The sequence below is a fragment of the Stegodyphus dumicola genome, chromosome 11 (genome assembly GCF_044657685.1).
Source record: "Stegodyphus dumicola isolate Sdum_Otavi_A_Nest chromosome 11, ASM4465768v1".
Lineage (NCBI taxonomy): Eukaryota > Metazoa > Arthropoda > Arachnida > Araneae > Eresidae > Stegodyphus > Stegodyphus dumicola.
This window is the reverse complement of record NC_140778.1, coordinates 53,536,116-53,562,623: the sequence shown is the minus strand read 5'-3', so window position 1 is coordinate 53,562,623 and position 26,508 is coordinate 53,536,116. Positions and strand designations below refer to the sequence as shown.

The 26,508-nt window shown below is 32.6% G+C and overlaps 3 protein-coding genes across 3 annotated transcripts; 1 reads left to right on the top strand and 2 right to left on the bottom strand.

Moving 5' to 3' along the window:
* Positions 1-462: 462 nt before the first annotated feature.
* On the bottom strand, positions 463-4,334 carry LOC146993988 (uncharacterized). The gene is made up of 2 exons (XM_085826690.1): positions 4,263-4,334; positions 463-3,141 (listed from the first exon to the last, which is right to left on the bottom strand). The coding sequence occupies exon 2, from the start codon at positions 2,296-2,298 to the stop codon at positions 1,153-1,155; it is 1,146 nt and encodes a 381-aa protein (XP_085682816.1). The 5' UTR covers positions 2,299-3,141; positions 4,263-4,334; the 3' UTR covers positions 463-1,152.
* A 326-nt stretch (positions 4,335-4,660) lies between these two features.
* LOC146993987 (THAP domain-containing protein 2-like) lies at positions 4,661-7,454 on the bottom strand. Its single transcript, XM_085826693.1, has 2 exons — positions 7,087-7,454; positions 4,661-6,305 (listed from the first exon to the last, which is right to left on the bottom strand). The coding sequence occupies exons 1-2, from the start codon at positions 7,237-7,239 to the stop codon at positions 6,096-6,098; spliced, it is 363 nt and encodes a 120-aa protein (XP_085682819.1). The 5' UTR covers positions 7,240-7,454; the 3' UTR covers positions 4,661-6,095.
* A 1,772-nt stretch (positions 7,455-9,226) lies between these two features.
* On the top strand, positions 9,227-10,875 carry LOC146993986 (uncharacterized). Its single transcript, XM_085826692.1, has 2 exons — positions 9,227-9,908; positions 10,428-10,875. The coding sequence occupies exons 1-2, from the start codon at positions 9,265-9,267 to the stop codon at positions 10,432-10,434; spliced, it is 651 nt and encodes a 216-aa protein (XP_085682818.1). The 5' UTR covers positions 9,227-9,264; the 3' UTR covers positions 10,435-10,875.
* The last annotated feature ends 15,633 nt before the right edge of the window (positions 10,876-26,508 follow it).

Sequence of the window (26,508 nt, the reverse complement as noted above, 5' to 3'; positions counted from 1 at the left end):
CCTTGCTTACGGAAGCACCTACCATATGTGCTCCAACAATTTGCCCACGTTCGAAGTCTGTTAACTCTGACATAATGCAATGACAACCTCACATAACAGTACTCCGACAACAACTGAACTGTTTAGCACATTTACGAAGTTGTATAGGTGGCGTCAGTAGTCAAAAACGCCAGCACCACGTACATTTCATTAAAATCAATCTTTCTTTTCAAACATGCATTTCACAAGGTGTTTCCATATTTTTGTCCATCCACTGTATCTCATTGATATATTATAAATATAGCTTAAACATGTTTTATGTGCATACCCAAAGGGGGTGGGAAGTAAGCCTTGATTCAAAATCTGTTTTAAAGCAATAAGTAAATAAATAAAATACACTGGTTCTATTAGAATGTCAAAAATACTGTTATGTATTCTATAAACAAATCCAAATTATCACATCATACTATATAATCCTGGTACAAAAGAAGAAATGTCTGATTAGGAACATACTCTATTTATTTGGTAAAAAAGAAGAGTAAAACATATGCAACATCCCATTATGAAAAATCCTGCAAGCCATTACAATACTATAAGACATTGATTAGTAAGGTAAACATCAGTTGATCATTCTTTCACAACAGCAATAAATGTTTCATTTAAAATTCCTAATAACATGCCAAAACAGATTCACAATTGATGCCTCATTTAAGGTCACACAAAAGTAAATCCGATTTAGCTGACTATGAGATCTTCTATTGCAGAGGACTTTCTAAGGAGAACTGGCTTGTATTCGCATTACACATGGGGAAAAACCACAAAAAAACCAACCATGCAGCCAGCCTGTTCGGAAATAGAACAGAAGATGGAACTCCCAGCATTCAGTAACTTTAACCATTCAGCTGTTGGTGGGCCTAATTATTATTCGAAGAGACAAACAGCAATTTTTCAGTGACAACTACTCTACTTTTTTACAGACAGAACTGAACAGCAAAAACTTCTTAAACTCTTGATTAGATTCTAGTTTACTTTCTTCCTTTTAAAAGCAGGAGATGCAAAACTTTGCCGCTGCTGCCTTTTATTTTGAAGAAGCTTCTTGAGACCAATTCCACGGGCAGTCAAATAATATTTTATTATCTTTGTTTTGATATTGCAACAGGAGGGAATATTTACCTAGCCTGCTTTCTTACAAATCATATTAACAAATTCCACATCCATAGTTACATTTCCATGTATTATTTCGTCTCGAAAATTTTGAATTATTTTTTCACACAGAAGGCACAATTTAAAAATTTCTGGAGAAGGACATTTAAGCCCACCTAAATTTGCAAAATTAATTATGTACTGCTTATTTTCATCAATGGAAGGAGTATTTTGCTCACAAACTAAGAGAAACTGTGAGCATGAATTACAAGCATTTTTCAAAACAGAATTTATTGCAGCTCCTGCAATATAACAGACGTTATTTTCCTCACTAAGGGTGAGATTCTGTAGAGATACATCAGAAACTTCTGGTATGGTAACAGGCTCTAAAGCTTTTTTCTCCTTCAGAAATTCAAATTCATCTTTCGCATAGTTTAATAAGTAAATATCTGAATCAGTAGCATAACTGGAGTTCTTAATGTCAGATATGAACTGAGATAAACAGATAAGCTTTAATGCTTTCACATCTTGCAAAGCACTTGGCTTCAAACCAGCTTTTCTGCGTATCTGAGAAAATACATTTTCTAGAGCATCTTGTGTCAATCTGCTCGTCAAAATAAACTGAAAATCATTCAGAAAACATGCCTCTGCTAACTGTATGGCTGATAAAGCAGAAAGAATCAAACCAGTATGTAATGGTTTCCACCCTTTACCAATTTTTATAAGCTGTATAACATTAATAAATTCAAAAAGTAACTCAATTTTTTTGCTTTTATTTGTCACAGAAATTGAGTTCTTTCTACATCTAGAGGATAGCATTTGAAACCACTGACATATAAATCTTATCCACCATGCTGTTGTAAGAGCATTAGGGCTTATCTCTTTTAAAGCTACTGCCTTCTCCAATCCCACAGCTGTTTTAATTGGAAAAAACCTCACAGCAGAAGCAACATTCATTTTACCAAAATGTGAGGGGAAGAGGTCTTCTTTGCTGAGATGATGCATAGTTCTCAAACCACAATTTTGGTTTGTTTCAGTAATCCAGATATCTTTTATAAATCCTGCAGATACATGCAAAGTAACCAAATTTTCTTTATTGCAAACATAACTGGGCAGTTTTATACTATGATTAAGAGTTACAGACCAGAGATTTTTTAAAAGATGTGGCAAATACATAAATAATTTTGCCCTTAATTTCAGTAGTGAAATTATTTCTTTGGTTTCAAGAAACAGATATTCCCAAAGAATTCCACAGGCTTCTATTTACTGCTGCCATATCGCTAACAATACCAACAACATTAAATCCAACAGAATTGACAGCTTCGATAACATTGACAACAAGTTGTTTGAGCTGGCATCCTGTTACCTGTCCAGTTATCTCATGGGCAACCACTTGCTTCCATTTCAGCTTCAAACCTCTTAGTAAAATAACTAAATAGTGATTTCCTGCACCCTTTTGATTTCCTAATGTACATTTACCAATAAATTTCCGTTTTGAAATATCAAAATCAGGATTGCCAGAAATCTCCATTTCATCCAATGATAAAATACAGTCTTTATCACTAGCATTCATTTTTTCTCCTTTAATTTTTAAAGGTTCAATCATCTCACTGATGACTCCAAAATTCATTTCAAGACCTCGAAGTCTTTTATTTAAAGTGCTGTATGAAGGCACGGAAAACCTATTCTGTGCAAGTAATTATAACCATGCTTGCCCAAGGCAAATCTAACTTTGAGGCCTTTTATTATTCCCTCGTTAGACCATTTTGCAATGCTTCTGCGAGGAATTTTCAACATTGCTATTTGTTCATCTGAAAGAAATGTTTTCACTCCTTTCAGCAATTCCTCATGCTGTACTTGAAGGTCATGAAGTTGAATTTCAGTGCTATGCCATTTTTTTAAAACATTAATTTCATTTTTTTTGGTTGCTGTAAGTTCTTTCAGTAATATTCTGTTCTGGCATTGCAGAAGCGAGATCAATTCAGTCTGCTGTTTTATAAAATTCCTTAAAAGAACATCCTGGAATAAAGACAAAATCTATATGAATAATCATCAAAGAAGGGGGGGGGGAACACAACAAACAAACAAAAAAGATCTGAAAGGTTTCAGATTTTAAATTACATCCAAAGGGACCTTTTTTTAACATTTTGTGTTTTACCTTTATTTATTAAATATCAAGTTTTTCACACTTAAACTATAAAATTCAGTTCAACAGCAATATTGCAAGATAATTTTAAAATGAACATATCTTCAGAATTCCCGATTCATTGTCTCACACGCTGGAGATAAAAGTGTCTTTTCTGTACAACATTGCCATTGCTCGCTTTGAAATCCTCAAGTTTGTTAATCAAAAATTCGTTAAAGTTTTACAACATATAAAATATATATTAAAACAAATTCCGAATTTCAAATTCGGTCTTCCAGATGTCCATATTCACAGTAGAATTAAGTCATTCAAAATTTGATGGCTCTAGGTACTGTTGTTTTATCAGAATGCAAAAAACATACATGCATTTATGCAGATTCTTCACTATATAATTTCTTTAAATATAGTACAGGGTGATAATATTTGGTGGCAACAATCTGAAAAGTGATGCAGCCATTTATAGTGTTTCAATACAAAACGAAAACAATAGTCCTTCAGGGACAAAGCCCCTTTGGATTAAATGTCAAACTTAAACAGATAATAAATCCACAAAATAAAAATGCAAGTTCCAGGTCTCTTTTCCTATACTAAGGTGGGTTTTTAAATTTGACTCTATTGTTTTCAGCATTTTCTAGATTATTTTTGTTTTATTTTCTAATATTTAAAATTTATTTCACTTAAAAATAGATTTTTAAAATTTATTTCCAGCTTTTCAAGGGATTGATTATCTCCATAATCATGAGCAATTTAATAACACAAATTATCAACTTATATCACAGCCTTCACAAATGCTGATGAAATTAATTAAAATTAATTACAATTTGGTTGCAAGATGAATCTAAAGGTTGTTTTTGCAAACAAAACTGAAATTTACATAGAGAATTTGCAACTATTGATGAAATTAATTACATTCCTTTTACCAAAAAATTACTTTATAGAACATTTTAAATGCATATAAGGAAGTAATTTAATTATACATTAGTTATCAACTTACATCAGAGCCTTCACAAATAGATGGTATTTCATTGCAAAATGAGGCTAAAGGCTGTTCTTGCAAACAAACCTGAAATGTACACAAAGAATTTGTAAATGCTGATGAAATTAATTACATTCCTTTTACCCCCCCAAAAAAGTTAATAGAAACGTTTTGTATAAGCAAGCAATTTAATAATACACTAATTATCTTACATGAGATCCTTCACAAATAGATGGCATTTTATCACAAGATGAAGTTAAAGCTTGTTCTTGCAAACAAACCTGAAATATATATATAAGAAATTTAGAAATACAGATAATATAAACTACATTCATTTTAAGAAATAATTATTTTACATAACATTTTATAATTCATAAATAGATAATAAATTGTTAACACTAAAAATTCAAAAATAATTCCATAGCACAACAGCCAGATATAGTACAGCTGTTTAGCAACCATAAGACAAACAATTTCATATTTCAGAAATCGTATAAAAATTCATTAATATATGTAAAACATATGACATTTAATAGCTGCTCAAATGAAAACATAGAATAGATTCTTTACTAGCAGCTGTTATTTAATCAGAAGGTAATGCTAAATGTTGTTGCAAACACACCTGAGATGTACTGTAATGTACACATTTGCAACCACTGGTGAAATGAAATAAAGTGCATGATTATGAAGATGGAAACATTTAAAAAAACATAGTACAGTTTACGAATAGATGTTAAAAAACTATTAAAATTTTTTAGAAGTGCAAAATGGCAATTTACATCAGATACTTCGGCAGCAAAATTTATTTCTCCAAAATATGAAGCTGAAGGTTGTGGCAAATGAACCTAAAAGAAATTATAATATATGAAATATGTGGAAGTGAAAGAAATTATAAACTCTGATCGGATAAAAATAAATACAAATAATCATTACCATTTTCAAAGTAACTCAACTTATAAAAAAGCATAAATACATTGGACTGTTCATAGCATTCATACTTCTTAAACATAAGTAAATATTACGTTAATATATTTTTTTAATTTTAGAAACAGTGTTAATACTTTTTAGAAAAAGTTTATAATACTAAATATTTAATAACTGTTCAAATGAAGACTTACAACAGATGGTTCAGCAACAGAAATCGCTTCAGTTGATAAAGGTAAACCGTGCAGCAAGCCACTCTGAAGATGCAAAAATTATGAAACACATATAAGTAAGGATACCTGAAAATGCTGATAAATAAAATATACTTAATGTAATTTTAATAATAAATAATATAAATAATCCTAATAAGTTTTGTAAATCTTTAAACAAAAAATAACAACATTCAGACAAGACATATAAGACATTAAAATATACATTTAAATCAATGTATTATAACTATATTATTGTATTACTCAAGATTAAAGTTATTAATTTCAATATTATTTCTTTTACTTACTCCATACATATTTCTCTCTATTTATCTGGAATTTAAAATTAAGCAAAAAAGCAACTTTAGTTTAATACAAATTTTGATTTAAACTCTTTTGACTTTGAAGGCAATCAGATACCAGTTTCTTTCTTTTAGGAGCAAATTTGAAGAAACCAGACCCATGTATGACCGTCCTCGAAAAACTACAAAAACTTTATCCAAAAACTACATCAAATTGAGGTTTTATGCTTAATTTTCAATATATGATTATAATAACAAAGTACATACTTAATTATATATATAACAACAGCAAAATTTTAATTTTTTAATCTAATCTTAGGGACTGTAATTACAGCTTTATCACATAATGCCTTAATTTCAATATTTTGATTCTTTTATAAAGCAATTTAGTCCATTTGTAATAAAAACATATTTTTTTATGAAAAACCATAAAAATAAAAAACACATACATTACAAAAATTGGATGTAACTGAACGGTGCTTTGGTAAACCAATGCCTTTTAGACGCTGTGGGGTCAACAGTTGTGGGGGATTAGGCACAGTGAAAAGAGTTGGCACAGCATTGGGCTTGAGTTTTTTACGCCCATCTTGCCTAGAGCATTCAAATTTATTTTCTTCAAAATGTACCTGCATATTTAACAAAAGCATGCATGAAATTTAACATTAAAATCAAAAGCACTAGTATTAAATTACAGTTAAATATATTATAATAATTTAAGAATGTAATTTTCTGATAAATTAAAATTTTTTTATGAAAATAGAACAAAATTTTTAAAAAGTAATCATGTTTGTAAAACTACTTAAAACATATTTCCTGCTCACACACTAAAAATAAATTTAAAGTACCTATAGTTAAAAATACAACATTAAGATTTACTACTACAATAAAGGATAATAATGGGATCAAAACGATTCATCGAATATTTAAATTAATATTTAACTTCTTAAAAATGTCTAAAAATACAGAATATATTTATCTTACTATAAAGAAAAAACAAAATCATTTATTATTTGGATCATACCATCCAGTTTTTAACATTGGCGCCAACTATCCGATTTGGCGACAATACATCAGAATCAAAACATAGAATGCTACTTTAAATCACCAATCGTACAGTAAAATTAAAGAAAAGAAAAAGGCACATCACATTTCTAACTGAGCACAAAGTTTACATGAAATGTATGATACAAATTTTACAAACGGTATAAACTTTTCACGATAACAAAAGAAACAACATGAAACAACGATATTTTACTGCACAAACACATACACATTCCGCAGTTGATTTTGTACTTATAAAATCAGTTGATCGTCAATAAGTGACAGTTAAATGAAAATAAATATTTTAAAGTACCAAGAAGAGTAATTTTTCTAACATTCTATGGAAAAATACGAAGCTGAACTTACCTCACAAAGATACGCTCCTGGGCCCGGGATCCATTGATCTCGACGAGAATTAACTATCCATTTTCTTCGTCTTTCTTCATTTCTAGGGAAACGAAACATCCTAAAGTTATTTTTAGACTGATTCGCACAATTTGGTGCAGCACAACCACCCATTTTTCTGAAAATTAGGTCGAAATCGATCCACAAATATGTCAAGAAATCAGTGCTAATCCAATAGCGAATACCAACAAGTTAGCTTCAAAATGGATGATGATTCAGCTCCCCTTTATAGTAGCCTTAGCTGGAAGAGTCCAAGATTTGTAGGTGTGGTACGTGAAAGTAGGGATGAGCTAAGAGGAGAAAGGAAAAGGGATTTTGAGTATAGGGAATTTCAGTCGTTTCGGAAATGAGCGCCTACTATGAACCGGCTACTGCTTTGTGAGTAAGTGTAGTATTTATTACTCTTATTGATTGTCTGCCCTTTTTTTTTAAATTATGATTACCCAATTTTGAAAATTCTGTGTTAAATTTAAATAAAATCTAAAAAGAAATAACACTTGTTATTTTCTATAAAAATATGGAAATACATATATAAAACATAATAATAATATATAAAATATATAAATATACTTCTCTATAAAAAATGGAATTAAAAGTTTCATGTGCTTCTACATCTCAGATATCTTGCCCTCATTGTGAAGTAACATTCAGTATTAAATGTAATATGTACCAACATATCAGAAAGTATCATCCAGAAAAAGAAGTTCACAAGGTTTGTAATAAAATTTGTGGTCTCTGCAGTCTTAAATTCCAAACAATGAAGGAATTATTACATCATATAGAAACAGATCATACTGATATAAATTTGGAGTATGAAAATCAAGTATTTACTTCTAAAACTGAATTTGAACACTGGAAGGAAATGATGGAACGAAATACACAATCTTCTTTCATTATTTCATCCAGTAAAAAGGCAGTAAAAGAAGGAACTGCATCGTATTATCAGTGCCATAGAAGTGGGCAAAGTAAAATTAAAGAGTCAAGAAAACGTAATATTAAAGTAGCTGGCTCTATTAAATGTGGTATTACGTGTCCAGCATACATAAAAGTTTTAGAAAAAGAAAATGAAATAAAAGTGGAATGTCAGTCTGTTCATGTCGGTCACAAAACAGAAGTGGGAAAATTGCCTCTCTCGAAGACAGAAAAAACTAATCTAGCTAATTTAATGAAACATGGAGTTCCACCAGCAAAAGTATTGTCAAAAATTCAAAAGTGCTACACACCTTCAAAACGGTTGTGTATAACAAATTCACAAGATTTACGAAATATTCGTAAAGACTTAGGGATTGACAAAGACATTATGCTGGATAAAAATGATTTCGTGTCTGTAGATATAACAGTTAGAAAACTGGAGGCAGAACCTGGCAATCCACTTTTAATATATAAACAAACTAATGAAGAACTGCCTCAGTACCCAGGTCTATGCAAATCGGACTTTTTATTAGGTATTATGAATAGTGCACAATTAAAAATGCTTGAACGACATAGTAATTGTATGATGATAGATTGTACCCATGGCACAAATCAGTATGGTTTAAATTTGACATCTGTTTTAATTAATGATAACAATTTTGAAGGATTCCCAGTGGCAATCTTGTATTCTTCAAAATTAACCACTGAAACGTTTGCTGCATTTTTCAGTTCCATTAAAGAAAGACTTCCAAATTTGAAGACAACAGTTTTCATGTCTGATGATGCTCCGGCATATTACAACGCATGGTGCTCTGTGTTTGGAGAGGCAGATCATCATTTACTTTGCAGCTGGCATGTGCAACGTGCATGGTTCAAAAATTTGAATTCTAAAGTTCGAGATCCAGAAATAAGAGTAAAGATTAAGTCAGAGTTACTGAAAATTCTAAAAGAAATCGATATTGTAACTTTTGAAAGACTTTCCGATGCTTGTATCAGTGATTATGTGTTGCATGATGAAACTCGAGCTTTTGGAGAGTATTTAACCACATACATGCAACGTAAGAAACAGAAACAAACATATTGTTACCAAACTTATTTGGTGTTAATACAAACATGAAAGTAGAGCGGTGGCATCGGCAACTTAAATACGAAGAAGCTGGTGGAACAGTTATTAAACGATTAGATAAGTCATTGCATTTTGTTTTAACTGCAATAGCCAAGAAATTAATGGGTCAAATCATTTCTGTGGAACGGCCAAAATTAACTTCTAGAATGAAGGAAATTAGAAACAAACATGAAAGGAGCAAATTCATGGCTGATTACGAATTATACGAAATAAAGCCAAAACAGGCATGGATTGTACCTAGAAGTCAAGAGGGACTGATTCATACAAATAATGTGTATTTTGAAAAAGTGTGTTATTGTAACATTCGATATCATGAGTGCGACATCTGCATTCATCAGTTTGTTTGTTCATGCATTGATTATAGTGTGAGATTTCAGATATGTAAGCACATTCATTATGTATGCTCAGTTTGTGATATAGATTGTGGTACAAATGTTTGCTCAGAGAAAGATGATTTGATAATTGACGTATCTGAAAATGATGAGCAAATTGAAGAACATTATGCCATCACACAAGAAATCAGAAGAAAGGAACATTCAGATTTTGAAAAAGAAAAGGAAGAGTGGCATGCAGAGTTTCAGTTTTTAACATCACAGGCTGACACAGAGGATAAAAAACAAAAGGTGAGAGAATTCCTAAAAACTTTAAGAGCATCTTTTGCTACTTGTGAAAAACTGCCAACTATACCTTCAAGTTCAGAATGTGTTAATGAGCCAGTGAATAAATTTATAAAGCATCAAAGGAGGTAATATGATGATTTTAAAAAATTCTCTGTGCATTTAATTTAAAAAGAAATTCATAATTTTTGTTAAAGTTATTTATAAAGGATGTTGTTAGCAGAATTTGCTTTTTGCTTAATGAAACTTCATGTAGTAATTGCCAGTCTCAATTTAACTTAATGCCTTTCAAATGAACAGAAATGCAAAAGTTTTGCTTCAGTATTTCCAATTGTTAAATATGGTAACAATTAACATTTATTTCATAAGTACATAAATTTAACAAACTGATACTTCTTAGGAAACTGAATCAGATGTTATGCAAGTTTTTATAAAGCCAGCAATAGAATTAACCTGGTTTAAGTAGAGATATCAAATTAAGTAATTTGATAGCAATTTTGTGATATTTTTTACTAACTACTATTCTTAAAATACATTGATTAATCCGACTGAGTGTAAATTGGATATTAAATTGTTATTACAATATGTTAAAAAGCAAAATAATAGATGAATACCTAATAAAGTACCTTATGTTTTTATTTTAACAGGAACTAACTCCTAGCCCGGGTCTACGGACTGAAAATAGGGCATGGGCAGGGCCGTAGGAGGCAGTTCCCTACGTGTGATCAACCATAAAATTGTAATGTATTTCTTCGGTAGAATTACAGTGTCCGCAAAAGAAATTTAAGAAACATCTCAATGATTATAAATAGTACCATTAACTGCTATTATTAAAACCAAAAGCAATATTAATGTATCTTTAATTAATCTTTTGAAATTATATCTCTGTATATTAAATAAATGATCTGATTTTTGGGGATGGTCTGCCCTCTTAGAAAGTTTATGGTTGAAATAAATAATTTTTTACAAAAGACGTTACCCATTAATTCTTGATGTATATAATTATTTACTTACTCAATGTTGCCAACAAAGGGATGTTTCATCCTGCTGATATTAACTTTGTTTTTTAGCAGTAAAAGTGATTACACCTTCAATAAATGCAGCCTAACAAAAAAAAAAAAAAAAAAAAAAAAAAAAAAAAAAAAACCTTTGGTAAAAGTTTACAATTGGGTGCCCCTTGTTTATTGGAGATTTTTATTTATTTATTTATTTATTTATTTATTTTTTTATGTACAGTAAGCACAATTTCAAGATGGATGCTACACAAAACCAAAATAAGAAGTCAAAGAATTGCACAAACTCCCATGTACACATCAATCTGTTAACACTTAACATCCATGTACACATCAATCTGTTAGATCAATCTGTTAGATTGATGTGTCCATGTACACATCAATCTGTTAACACTTAACATCCCAGAATTGCACAAACTAGGCATTGCACACTGCCTTAAATTTGTTCATGTACACATACATCTATTTTCATTTTAAAAAAGTCAAGAAGCTAAAACAAAGTTAAAACTATCATGGTAACCAGAAATGAGGTTTCATTGCCAAAATTAAAAAAAAAAAAAAAAAAAAAAAAAATTGTCACTAATCGAATGGGCACCCAGTTCTACACTAGAGCCAAAACTTTTCCTGCAATACATACACACATAAGGTGTAACTGGACACAGAACTGATAGTTACAAATTTAAAAGGTTCTAGAACATAGCAGCAGTTTTCATATTGCTATATTGTAGAAGATGAACTCAAAAACATGATAAAACAAATGTCGTAGTGATCGCAGACACTTAAAGGAAACAATGCTTGATATTTGGAAGAACCGTTTAAATTAACAGTCAGCAAATGCATTGTATTAATTCTCATGAAAACCATTTAATGCTACAGAAGTATGTGATAAAAGTAACAAGTATGCTTATCATTTTATTGTCATTGTGATGCATTAAATATATAGTTGCTGATTAACATTAAATATTATGTATATGCATAAAAAAAGTTACAGCTCTTCGCAAAAGTATAGCATTTCTAGGAAACATTCTCTAAGCTTAAATAACTACAATGAAAAGCAATTACAGTAGGGCCCATGTATTTTTGGGTAATTAATTCCAGAACATACAAATAAACACTATGTAGAACAAAATATCCATGTAATATATATAAGGTGATTAAGGCTGATCTTTGGAATATGGTAACAGGTAGTTTGGTGACATTTTGGTAAGGCGATAAAGGTTACTAGCTAGGACTTTAGTGTACAGGGATAAAGTCAAAGAGTGTATGCAATGCCATTTTTGTGCAATTCTGGGATTTTTTTTAAGTGAAAATAGGTCAACGTGTACATGGATACCGTGTATGTGCAATTCTTAAAAACGCAGCAAGCAGTTTGCGATTCTGCACTTTCTCCCAATTTCGCACCTAATCTATGTCATGATTAAGAATTTTTGTTCCATAAAAGTTCTAGTATAAGCGTAATTCGGCTAGCAGATTGTTGGAAAAAATGTTGAGTAAAAAAAAACATGGCTTTACTTCGTGAAAACAAAATGGTGTCCAAAACAAAACTAGCAGGTTGCTGTAGCAGGGTTGGTCGCCAAAAAATTGCCAAGTTACCATAATTCGAAGATTAACCGGTGATTAAATAAGATATCAATATTAATACTGAATGATAAAATACATCGTATACTATATCACTTTATAGACTTCATTTTTAATACAATAATGAAAAATTTACTCTCCTCAAGTTTTTTCCTCGATAATGGATAAAACATCACAGCTACTCTCAAGTTGAGAAGCATTGGTAGCTTCAAAACTCCAACAATTAGAAAGCACTAAAATGTAAAAAAAAAAGTTTCTGAATGCAAGAGATGCTATTGAATGTAACTAAAGAAAAGCAAATAGTTAAAAGTGGAGCTGAGAGAATTTAATAGAAAAAATCTGTGTATGCAAGAAAGTTTGATACTTGACCATTGATAGCATCGTCCTCTGCTGACACTTACAAGCATCACGAGGAAGAGATCGATTAAGAAGTGTTCAATTCTGAGCAGCAATATGTAACCTGAAAATACATACATTCCAATGTAACATTTCCATACCCATTTAGTTACATTCATTACTTACTTACTTACCCCCAGCTCAGCTGCTCTACTGCCTGTTAGATTACTACTATCAGCATTTATACTCAACTGGCAGAGCATTTTATTGTCGCTAGGCCTAGCCAGAACAGAACATAGCCTACAGAATATTAAAATTTGTTGCAGAATTTATAAAGTTACTTGGGAAGATGGGTAAAACACATGCATGTGAATATAATTGGGGTTACAGTGGGAATTTCAGTGCTTAGCTTGTTTCTATGGTTGTGTTTCATATTTAGCCATACACTATTTATCACTAGGCGTAGAACTTAAAACTTCAAGATTACTTTTTCCACCATTGTTATATGTAGATACCAGGATACAATTGTACTATTGCTTTCTACGTGGAAGTTTTCCTAGCATTTGCAGTGTTCCAGAAGTACTAAATGTGAGATTGTATTGTCCTATGTACAGGTATTAAAGATGGACATAATTGTTTAAAAACATTTAGACACAAAAATAAATATAATTGACAGGTGTAAATTGAAACAATTAAAAGAAACATACAGCTGCTATTAAAATAAATTTTAAACTTTTAACAGACATGATTTAACAACTAAAAATTTTTATTTTTTACTCTTAACAGTTGATTTTAATGCCACCACTCACTAATCACTACGATGAACTCTGGCATATGGTTGAAGATGCATGGAATGAAATACCATATCTAATCATCCAAGTTGTGTTTATCTCGATGCTGAGCTGGATTATAACCATTGTTTTTGCTAGAAAGGACAGCTCTGTGCACTGAATTATGTACGCTGTGTACCTCTAATCACCAGAAAATTTAATCATGTTTTCTTCCCACTATTCTGTATATATATGTGTAATAAATAAGATTCTGCTATTTGCTTTCCTTCCTGGTGTAGCACATTTAATGTATAGCCGTGTATATGATATGCTTATGGAGGAGTAATCTGCAAATCCCAAATGTTATGTAATTAATACAATCATATGTTCGAAAATAAAGTATCAATTTGCAGACATTGTCACGTCTAAATTTAACAAAAGCCAACAATATTCCTATTAAAATTCCTTCTAAACAATACATGAAAATATATTTTCACCATCTTTAAAACATACACTAACATGAAATTTTGAAAAACTCCAGTATTTGTTTATTATCCCAACCCCCACCAAAAAAGAAAGATGCATATTGAATGTCTGCAATGCTAAACACCACATAAATTTATGTTTTATGGACATCTCAATGACTAGATATTTATTAAGCATTGGTTGGAATCCATCAGTCATTTAGCTATCTCATCACTGACAATCCAGTGGGTAGATGACTACAAAATGTTAATATCTTCTTCAGGATTCAAATACAGGCCACATGATTATGGAAATCACTAGAAAGCCCAGCAGTCATACGAAATGACCGCTGTTCTAGATATTATAAATTGTAATTAAAATTATTTGTGCAAAGGCATCTGCTTATTTAAACTGAATTACCCAGGGCAGGCAGCGAGGACGCCCCTTTGCTTACTGCCCCACGAGGTTGTCCCCTTCTACTTGCTTAAAGTAGAGTGCAATGAAGGAAACCATTGGCGGTCTCATTAATAAAGCTCTAATACAAATAAAGCTCTAGCTCTAATACATTAATAAAGCTCTAGCTCAATAAATAAAGGTGATTTAAATAATAAAATGTTAATTCACATGTCAAAGATCTCTTTGTACATAACATTTCTTGTGTAGATCTTTCCATCATTTTTAATTTTACGTCCGTTCTTTCACGAACTCTTGAACAGGCAGCATGAAGTTGACCATGTCCAAATGCAGGCTCAGGTAAAAAAATGCCAGCACACTTAAGCGTTTGGCCCTGAGACTTATTGATGGTCATAGCAAAGGTAAGTTGTAGAGGAAATTGTCTACGTCTCAACTGAAATGGCAACCTTGTGCCGTGGCAATGTCACCCCATTGGGTAGTACAGTTACGCAAGCAACTAATAAACTATCGGGGACAAACAGACACTTAAGCCGCATATATATATATATATATATATATATATATATGGGGTGGAGTAACACCATCTCCTCCGAAACAGCTGGCTCCCGGGCTTAGTGAAGCACACTGTTGGATTCCGCAGGTCCATGGCACGCCATTTTGACCATTCGTGTCTTCTTGGGACTTAGACTAGCCGAGATATTAATTAAAAACTAATTTTCCCATATGTTTTCCCTAAATTTTCCACTTTTTTCCTTGGGTTTTCCCTTGTAGAGGGATTTGGCTACGTGCCAATTTCTTTTTTTCTCGAATATCTACGGAACGGCGCCGTGTTGAAATTCAAAACGCATATCTTCGGATTCCAAAAAATTCTCTGAATTTATCAATACTGTTCTCATCTTCGTACGACTTTAATCGGCCGAGATATTAATTAAAAACTGTGGAAACATTAATTTCCGCACTCATTTTTCTAAGTGGCAACAATAAACTATCGGCGACACACACTTTAGCCGCTTATATATATAAAGGTATCGCAATCACCAGGCAACACAAATCAGGGCTGCCACCACATAAAACTGTGAGTAACTACAACATGCGTAAATATACGTACTATATCTGTTAAAAATAAAAAATAGTTTTTTTATTTATTCTGTATAATCAATGAAGCATTTCCATAAATTATTAATTATTGAATATTAAACTGAAATCTGTCTATTAAATTATAATCAAAACATACACATAGCTATTCCTCCTTTGAGATTTCAACCAGAAAATTACAATAATATTCAGAAGTGTGTAATTTAGTTTTATGCCATTTATAAAATTTAGTATACATTTATATATTAGATGCAATATTTTACATGAGCCCACCAGCGGCTGAGCGGTAAAGTCGCTGAACACTGGTAGTTCGGTCCGAGGTTCGAATCCCACGAAAGGGCTGGCTGTATGGGCGTTTTCGTGGTTTTCCCCATGTGTAACGTGTATACGAGCCAGTTTGCCTTAGAAAGTCCTCCACAAAGGCATCCCTCCCATTAAGCAGATAGCCCTCGAGGCTTTGCCATAATCACACACACACACACACACGCGCAATATTTTACATTACAAAGAATTTTATTCCAAAAAGTCTTGTAAGAAGCATATTCATTTTCTTATTCCTTGCAAATTTAATTGCAAAAATTGTTTCATACTTTTAGTTAGCATTTTAACTGTATAGTGTTTTTGCCTTTTCTTTGTTCTCTCTCTTTTTTTTTGGTTAAATTACTTTTCAGACATTTCCAATATTCTTTAGTTTATCAGCGCTTAATTTTTTTTTCGAACATATCACTTGCTTTAGATAAATTAACAGATTTTGCTTGCCTTTCAAACTGCATTACTCAATTTAATATCAGTATGTCAGATGCAAAAAAAGAAAATAACTCCCTTCAAGATTATACCAAAGCACAACATTGCCAAAGATTTATTTGATTAGCACGAGTTTTAAGTAGTCATTTGGAAGAAAAAAGCATGGGTATTTTTGTAAATTTATACATTTGTAATACAGAATATGAGGCAGATTTCCCCAGAAAGTTCTCCATGGAAAAGGACATCCTAAACAGATAGCCACAGTGCAAGTTGCCAAACTCTAAATTTGTAACATATCTAAATCAACAACTGAAAGCAGTGCACAGGATTGATGTTAAATAATTTTGGTTAATTAAGAATAACAAAGTACTGTTTACTTTTTAACTGGACTTTATTCCATGAAACAAATTTATTCTGTGTAAACTGAATTTGTTCTTTCACAAGTGAATACAATACTCTTTTCATATAAAGAAAGGTCTTTTAAAGCTCCATCAAAATATATGATACTAAAACACATTATTTATTTTGTGTACCAGATAAAAGAAAAGTTAAATAATTATGTTTTGTTGTTATTATATTAGAGGTAAATGTTATAAATATCAAAAATTTACAGTTACAATTTTCTACAATACTTTAAGTAAACAAAAACTTTACAATTACGTACTGTAACTTCATGTAATACTCTTACTTTACCGTAATAACAGTTCTAATAAATATTAAACTTCGTTGGAATAAACAAAATTATGTAATTTCGCCAAAACGTTATGCCTTTAAGCAAATTTTAAATAAGCATACAATTTTACATTGCAAAAACGTATTTATGTACGAATTTTTTTTTTCATAAACTGGTAAAAATTAATCCGTACTTAAACGTAATGTTCAATAAAACAGTGCAAGCGGTAAAACTCCTTCCAAGGTTCGGAAATAAGTCAGCGAGCATATCCCTTTTTTCCCCAGTACCCACTGAAAGCCATTCCACGATCTAATTATTTCCGTTGGAAAGCATTCCGGCACCTTTCCTTTCTATTCCTCTCACCTACGTATATTGAACTCGCCCAGCTAACAATAGCATGCGTTCCGAGATTGACGGTCTAGTTGCATAGTACGAGTAGTAATGCTAAATCCCCGACTAGTAGCGCAGAGAAATCAGCGCGTTAGCTTACTTTCCATGTGCTATGCCAATCTAGTGCGAACGCAGTTGTATGGTTTCCCTGGCAAGCACACGCGACAAATACCCACACATGTAAAAGCGCGCCTTGATAAAAGTCCATATTCATATCAAGCCAGCTCACACTGATAAAAGCCCGCGTAATTAAAAGAACACATGGCGAACGACAAAACTATTTAAGAAATTAGGACTATCCTTTCACTCCTATCTCCTTCCCGAGGAGAAAAACGTTAAGGTAGTATCCGAAACCTAGCGATTGATGTCGATCCTGCTTATATTCAGGGACAAACTACTTGAAAAATGATTTCGAGCTTTTAATGTCATACAATTAATGAGGAGAAGAGGTGTTGAAAAGGTGAAAATGCCTTTGTATCTTGTGACATTACCTAAAAATGCACAAAGTGATACGATATAGAAGCTTACATACCTCATGTACATAAAAATTAAGGTTGAGCGTTACTGTGGTCGGCGTGGGCCGACACAGTGCTACCGATTTCAGGCTGTCAGCGGTAATACCATGCACAGGCAGCGTGTCACCACCCGCCTGGCTGCTGTAAATGCGCTGGCGATCATAAAAGTCCTGATTGCAACTTTCCTCAAAGTAACCCAGTTGCTGTAAGTGCTTGGGTAAACCACGAGTACTTGGAGAAGGTGTGAAGCCTATCCAAAACAATATATTGAGGTGATTGAAAAGAATCTGGTTTATTATTAATAAATATTTATTATTAATAAACAGGTTTTATTATTAATAAATCTTATACCAACGCAATTAAAACAGACATTTTTACCGATAAAATCCAGAAGGCGGTCACTGAGGCACAAAAATCATGAAAAACCTATCAGTCCTAATTTCACTTCCACACAATTCAAATCACCCGGTCGGCGAGCCAAAAACAGTGAGGCCCAAGAATGAAAATAACTATGGACAGTAAACAACCACTTAGAATGACACCTGAGACGTTAATGAATTGGAACGCGCACTAACAAGATGGAACTAACAAGATGGAAGAACTACATAATTACCTTATCACACACAACATAGACATTGCTATGATTACAGAAACACATGGCACTCCGTCAAGCACATTAAGCAGATCAAACTACAGATGTTACAGACGAGATAGGATCCGGCACCGAGGAGAAGTCCTTATTTATGTAAAGAATAGTTTTAGTTCCTGCTTCCTGAGTTCAGATAACACTAAGGAATTTGAGGAAGTCCGAGTAATTGTTAAACTCCCAAATTTGGAAAAGATGACTTTTGCGCTCTATACCATCAACCAAGGTTACAATTACAGGACCAATATTTAATTAGCTTACTTGATAACCATATACCACCATATTAGGTGGTGATCTCAATGCAAAACACACTAGCTGCGGTTTCAGGAAAACAAATCACAATGGTGACACACTTTATAATTTTCTATATAACAACCCTTACTACTTACACCCACCAGAAGACTTCACTTTCCGTCCTATCAATTCCGTCTTAGGCATTTACCCGGATATTCTGGAATCCCCATTAATCTGGAGGTAAACAATGATCTGTTCTATGACCATGTCCCTATACTTGCTTATGTTAGAATTTTTAAATCAGAAAATGCCAGTACCTACAAAATCACTGACTAGCACAAGTTTAAGGAAAATTTAAATAAACTTCTCCCCAACTCAAGCTCTCTTAAAACAAAAGAAGATACTGATTTGGCATTACACAAAAACTTATCGCTAAAGTTTCCATTAATGGGAGAGCAATCATCACAAAATATAAATATTGGTGCAAAACGTAGTCTAAAATATTAATGGTAAATTTAAGATGCATTCAAAATGCAATTTGTCACAGTGCCAGATAAGCCCCATCTTTTCTTTTTTTTTTTAAAGGTTGTAAAGTTGCGCGCTTCCAACCTGCACGCAACAAAGTGGTGACTGCTGAAAACTGGAAATTAGACAGAGTCTTGAGAAGGGTTTAAGTCCCTTTTTATTCAACTTTAGAAATTACAAATGCGTGCTCTTGACGCTCACAAACTACGCCAACCCGGCGGTAAAATAAAAATAAGAAACTGAAAAGAGATAATAACGAGTGACTAACTACGAGGCTCTCTAAACGTAACTAACCTCACCGCGTTTTACAATACCGCTGATAATTCAGCAAACTCTGAATATTACGTTGAAAGATTAACAATTTGCCGAGGCAAGCACACAGGCCGAACGCGTGGTTCTTCAATTTCTAACTAGCCACTTCCACACTCGTGAAGCAAGAAAGCACACTTCGAACTCGTTTCCTTTCTATTTAACTCAGAATACTTCCGCTGATAAATTTGAATCCTTGCGCGTTCTACTAAAATTTACATACTCTGGCATTGGCATTTCCAGGGGAAAGTAAGGCTTGACAGGAAAGATAGTTTAAACTTAAAATAAATGTTAGTTAAAATAAATATAAACCCTACAAGGTAATGAAGTAGAAATAGATGGAAATGGCACTGTGTATTACAAAATATAAATGAAAATTTACGATAATCCAGCAATGTTTAGATGTCTAAAAATTCTAAGTACCTTATGCATACTAAAAGTTATTGATAGATTTAATCGACAACAGTTACTTTTACAACAAGAATAATATTAAGAAAGTTAAAGGTTATATTTAATTTAATTGACAGTTGTCAATGTAGGCATATATATTTCCCTGTAGAAAATTATTTGGCAAACGTTATCCAGTAAAGGAAAAGATCCCAAGTGTGTTTTATCTATATCAATACTGTTGCCTCGAATCAACCTGAATATTATTTCATTCAGTCGTTCTCGCCTTTAAATTAAATCTGACTCCATTCTATAAAACTTGAAAAGAAATATTTTTAAATAAACAATTGTATTTTTTTTCCCTTAAGAAAGCCAAACTTTATTTGCTTACACACTTAAGGAAACCAAACTTTATTTTAATCTTTCTTACTATTTCCAAACTGCAAAAGCAAAACTCTGTCTAAAAAGGAACACAACGCCTGTTGAATAGCGTTAACAATTATAAATCATGGAGCTCACAACTCCACCTTTTGGTTTTCTTAAAATGGTCTGTGAAAATCAAAACATTAAATAAAAATAAAAATTTAAACTTTCTACTCAATAGATTTGCATATAATACTCAATATACTCACAACATAAGTTAAATAATAATACAGAACATATACTTAAAAAAATTCACTTATAACGAGAAGGTTTGTCAATTTTTCTGCCACATCTAGTTTTTAGTTCAAAATCAATTCCTTTAAAGTCACTGTCCCTCTTCACATTTTCAGATTTATGAGGAATGTTCTTTTTATCAGAAACAGTTGGCATGAAATTTCGTTCAAGTTTTTTAGCTCTAAGTAAAATGTTCGGATTAGTAATCTCTAAAGCGTGTAACCATTGGACAGGGCGTACGAGTTCTCTTACTTCTGTTTCTGTTACTACTCTCACATGATTGTCCTTTCCAGGAAAGACCTCTGTGACTATACCCAAAGGCCAGAATATTCGTTTTTTATTATCATATCCAACCAGAACAACTTCATGGACACTTATCTGTTTCAGACTGTTCTTACTGAAATTCTGCTGAATTAAAAGACCTAAATATTCTTCCCTAAATCTTCTTCCTAACTCTTGCTGTAGCTTTTGTTGATACCGGTATCTTTTAGTTAAATTAATACTGTCCAAGTTATCTAAGTCTGGTACTCCTATTGTCTTATTATCTTGAAGAAACATGGAAGGTGTTAACCGCATTAAATCTTGTGCATCTTCGGATAAGTACGTTAAAGATCGACAATTGATGATCGTTTCCGTATCACACAAAACAGTGTACATTTCCTCATATTTTAGGGAGGCTTTTCCTAGTACTCTTCTTAAAAGTTTTTTAATTCAGAACAAAGCGGTTGAAGAATCTGTCCAATATGTGGTTGGGACTTCTGTCAAATTCGTTTCTTTTATAATGTAAGATATAATGCGTGCTCCTACACAACAGGCTAATAATTCCAATCTGGGAATTGTTGCTTTCGCCAAGGGAGCAACTCTACTCTTAGCTTGAATTAAATGAATTTTTACTTCATCACGGTTTTCTTTATGAAGAAATGCAACTGCGCTGTAAGCAGATTTACTAGCATCTACAAAAGTGTGAAGACTTAATCCATCTCAACCATCACAATCAACATATCTTGGAATTTTAATTTCCGATAATAAATGAAGATCTTTCGTTCACAGTGAAAATCTTTTACAAACACTTTCAGGACATACCTCATCCAAGCCTAATTTAAGAGTCCAGCTTTCTTGTATGAGCATCTTCAGTTACTGGGCACAACATTCCAATGGGATCAAAAATACTGTGGACATCTGAAAGAATATATCTTCTTGTTACAGGTTCTTTCTTAAAGGAAACATTTTCTATGTTACGAAAAGGATGTCTTTGTTTCTATCTCACAAGAAGCCAAGAACGGGAGATTCCTTTTCTCTTTTATCTCCTGTTAAAGAAGTATATTCCCATCCACGTAAGTCAAAACAGGCTAAAGCTAGAATTTATTTAGCCTTATGTACAAATTGCAGTAATTCCTTTTCATCAAATACATATATTATACAGTTAACCACATAAAAGGCTTTTCTTAACTTCCGCACAGTTTCTGGAAAATCATCACGGCACTCCTCCAAATGAAAATTAATGACAGCAGCTAAGAAAAATGGACTGCATGTGAGTCGAAAGACTACCCTTTTATAACGATAAATTTTAAATTTTCTTTTCTCGAAATTCTCCCACCATAAAAATCTCAAATAGTCTTGATCTTCTTTCGTAGCAGAAATTGGCAAGAAGGCTTTTCTTATGTCTGAAATGATGCTAATCGATCTTTCCCGAAACCTCAGTAGCAGTGGAAGGATTTTCTCTAAGAGGTTTGGTCCTTTCTCTAGCACATCATTAGGTGATGCAGAATGACCGGATCTACATGAAGCATCGAAAACAGGTCGAACGCTTGTGGTGGAGTTTTTCTTGAAAACGCCTCGATGGGGTAAATAATGGCATGGGATTTTGTTTTTTTCCTCAGGTGGTACTTCTTCAATAATATTCGTCGCTAACCATTCTGGAAAACAGCATCGTAATCTGCATATATGAATGCCTTAATAAGTTTCTCCGCAGTTGATGAACACCTGCGCTCTGCAATCAATTTATTTTCCTTCAAAATCTTCTGTTCTTCTAGCCAAGGCAGCTTCACGATGTAACGACCATCTTTATCCCTTCTCACCGTTCGCTGGAACTGTTGCATAACTAACTGATGTGTCTTTTCTTTAGATTTTATTTCAACAGGATCTCTGATGCCTAGAGTATCCAAGTTCCACAGATCAGCAATTGATGCATTTTTTATAAGTAGAGAGGTGATTAAGTTTGCAGAGGTGCTAAGAGGATTCTCATCAAACATTTTCCCCATAATCAGCCAGCCCAAAAGCGTTTCATATGCGACTAAGCCACACTTAAGATAATGAGTTTTCCCCATAAACAAATAACCACGCAAATCAGCTCCAATCAATATCTCGATATTAGGAAAATTCTCTCCATAATCATTAAACCATATCTGCTTTTCCTTTAACTCTTTTTCCCATGATCATCCTTTCTTTAGTCGCGAAATTTTTCCACAAATAATACATTGATCTAGAGCTTCTATCTTACAGGAAAATGTATTGTTTCAGGATTCAATGTCAAGTTCATACTGACGATGCTCCTTCATTGCTGTCGTCAATCTTCCAAAAATGGTGCGAATCAAAAACCTGTTACTATTTGGTTCCATACCCATCTCTTCTACAGTTGTCTTCAATATGTGTGAATGTTGGGAACCACTATCGATGAGTACCCGTCCTTGTTTTTCTTTATTTCCTGATTTCAATCTAACCTGTAACGTCTGAAGTAAAACTTCACCAGAGTAACAATGATTTGACCGGCGGTTATGGCTTGGTTTTGATTCTTCAGATTTAAGAGAATTATTAATTAATTTGTTAGTTTTCAGCTCTGGACACATTAAAACCAAATGTCTTTCTCCACAAAGAATACATTTAATATTTGTCTTGCAAAAGTTTGACCGATGTCCAGCTCTTAAACATATAAAGCAGACTTTCTTATCCTTTAAAATATCTTGTTTCTGCTGGAAATTCAGAATTTGAGCCTGAACATAATCCCTGCTCTCGTGTGCCTTTTCCCAAAATACACACGTTACGTTTTGTTTTCTCTTTTCGAAAACTCCTGAAAATAAATCTGCAGCTGTCGGTTGATTAAGAGCTTTATTCATCTTTTCTTTCTTCCCTTTTCCATATTTATTTGAAAACACAGATTTCGCTATGAGAACTCGCTCCTCTCCTTTTACTTCCGTTTTCATAAAAAGTAACAAGCGTTTTAGCTTCTTACTGTATGGATTCTCCGCTGACTCATCCAGTGTACTAACTATCGGATTTCGTAACCACACCCTAAAAATGTCCTCCGGTATACAAGATTCAATGAGAGGGAAAAGCATGGCAGAATATTTATCCGAAGTCAAACCAATGGATTCCAGAGCTCTCAGATAGGAATCCAGTTTATCGTGTAGTCTACCAGTATCTAATTTTCGGTTATTGCCTGTAGCATTTTTTACGACTAACTTTAATAGTTCTCGTACATAGAACTCAATAAGTAATTCATCTCGACCAAAACGAGATTTTAAGCATTCTACCACTTTATTATAATTTTCACCTGTTGGCGGATAACTGTTAACAATATCACGAGCTCTTCCGACATACATTGTATTAAATACTGAAATTTATCCTCCTTTTCTATATTTTCATTTTCATGAATTCTTTGGAACTGACTCCAAAAGGCAAGCCAGTCCTTAATTTCATCGGTAAATTTAATGAGTTCAATCTTCAGTAATTTCAATTTCCTTTTAACCTGAACGGAAGAAGAAAAACTAACGCGTTACACCTGATCCTTTAAAATTCTATTTATACAAACATCTACTTTTACTGTAATACTGTCCATCTTCTCATTGTATTCTTCAATAATCAAATACTCGCGCTCATATTTTTCTGCATCAGCATCTGCAACTAATAAATCACTTATTTCAGAATCGACACTAGAAAGCTGAGCATACAGTGGCTCCCAAAAGTGTTCGTACACTTATAATTTTCATTGTAATAGGGCTCTATCCTTTAATTAAAAGTAAACATTCTGAATGAGATTTTAATAATATGATATATAATCTATTCGTAACAAAATTACATGAAATATTTTTAAAATATAGCTGTTCCGGTGCAACGGAACAGAACAACTCAACCTGACTCTTTCGCTTTTGGAACTATGCCAAAGAACATTCTTAATTCAGTTGAATAGTCAGACTCAGACGAACGCATTCGCAAGGCAGCTGCTATGCTGTCTATTCTTCACTGTTTTTTTGTTCAGTTCTAGTAGTTATAAGTGTTATATGTTATTTTCTTGTTTATACTTGTATTGTGCAGTTATTTAATATAAGTTTCATGTTTAAAACGAGGACGTGTTTTGAGTTCCTTCACATTTACATCGCAACATAATATTTTGGAGGCACCGACGAGATTAAAGGACTTTTGATTTCGGTTTCGTCAGCACTGCAACGCTGCATTCGGTACAGTAATGGATACTACTGGATACTTTTAGCTTCGAACTTCATTTAAAGACCAAGCAAGATAAGTATTTTTTTCTTTTTTACAAGTTTGACTTTGGTTTTCCTCATTGCACCATTACGTCGTAATGGAAGACAAGGTTAAGATTGCAAAAAATAGTAGAGGTAGAGCGAAAGCTGCTCTTACGAATTTCAAATTTCATTAATGATGATAAGCAGTTATTCGAAAAATACGATTTAATGAATAAACTTCAAAAAATTGAAAGCGTTTATTCTGATTTTGACAAGGCAGACTCAGAACTTCCGCCGGAAAGTTCTGAAATGGAAGAATTTGAGAAAAAATATTATGAAACCAAAGCCAAACTACAACAAGAACTTGAGAAATTAAATGTTACTGTTAATATGCAAGTTGCTAATGTTAATGAACGTCAAATGCCAGGTTATAGTACTACAAATAGTGCTAATAATTTTAAATTACCGAGAATAAATATGCAGTTTTTTAACGGTAATTACAGAAACTGGATGTCTTTCAAGTACTTATATGTATCATTAGTGCATAACAATGAAAATTTAAGCAACATTCAAAAATTTCAATATCTAAAGGGTTTATTAACTGATGAACCGGCTTCTATTATTAAACATATTCCCATTTCAGAAAATAGTTATATGGAAGCCTGGGGAAAATTATTATCTAGGTATGATAAGAAAAAACAAATTGTCACATCACTAATAAAAACTTTCATGGATCAATCTTGTGTGATTAATGCAAACTCAATTAATTTGCGAAAAATTGCCGATACATTTGATGAAATTATCAGAGGTTTAAAATCTATTGATCCAAAAGCTAATGAAAGGGATGTCTGGCTAATTTATATTTTATTACAGAAGGTTGCCAACGAAACATGTAAACGGTGGTCTGAGTTTTCAGCAAAAGTGGAATTTCCTACTTTTGAAATGTTTATTCAATTTATAAATGATAGATATTCCTCTTTAGAAATTTTCCACGAAAAAGAAAGGGAAAAAACTCAACCTAGTGTTAAAAGATTTTCTGTGAACAAAAGTATCAAATGTATTATGTGTAAATCAGATCATTTTTCTTTTCAAATGACCCAAATTTAAAGCACTAACTGTCAAAGAAAGAAATCAATTTGTCAGGAAAAATAATCTTTGTTTAAATTGTTTTTCTAGTCAGCACAAAAAATCTGAATCTATGTCTCAACATCGTTGTCATTTCCAGTTATTGCATCATGGTACTCTGTGCGAAAATCAGTTAAAAAGTAATTCCACATCTGCGTCTCTTTCTGAGACCAGTTTTCAGTCAGAACAGCAAAGAAAGAATCCAACCGCGAATGAAATACCAAACATTGCGTCTACGAATGAAAACAAAAACGGAACTGTAATTCAAAATAATAGCGTTCAAACAACTTTTGGCTTATTGCCAACTGCGTATGTAAATGTAATTGATTCGATGGGTCAAAAACGTAATATTAGAATGCTTTGTGATAGTGGTTCCGAATCAACATTAT

Bases quoted from the DNA above. Each gene is read 5' to 3' on its own strand.
- LOC146993988 (XM_085826690.1), bottom strand. From the start codon at position 2,298: ATGTATTTGCCACATCTTTTAAAAAATCTCTGGTCTGTAACTCTTAAT.
- LOC146993987 (XM_085826693.1), bottom strand. From the start codon at position 7,239: ATGGGTGGTTGTGCTGCACCAAATTGTGCGAATCAGTCTAAAAATAAC. The intron at 6,306-7,086 runs GTAAGTTCAGCT...TTAAATATGCAG, and splicing joins CAGGAGCGTATCTTTGTGAG to GTACATTTTGAAGAAAATAA.
- LOC146993986 (XM_085826692.1), top strand. From the start codon at position 9,265: ATGGGTCAAATCATTTCTGTGGAACGGCCAAAATTAACTTCTAGAATG.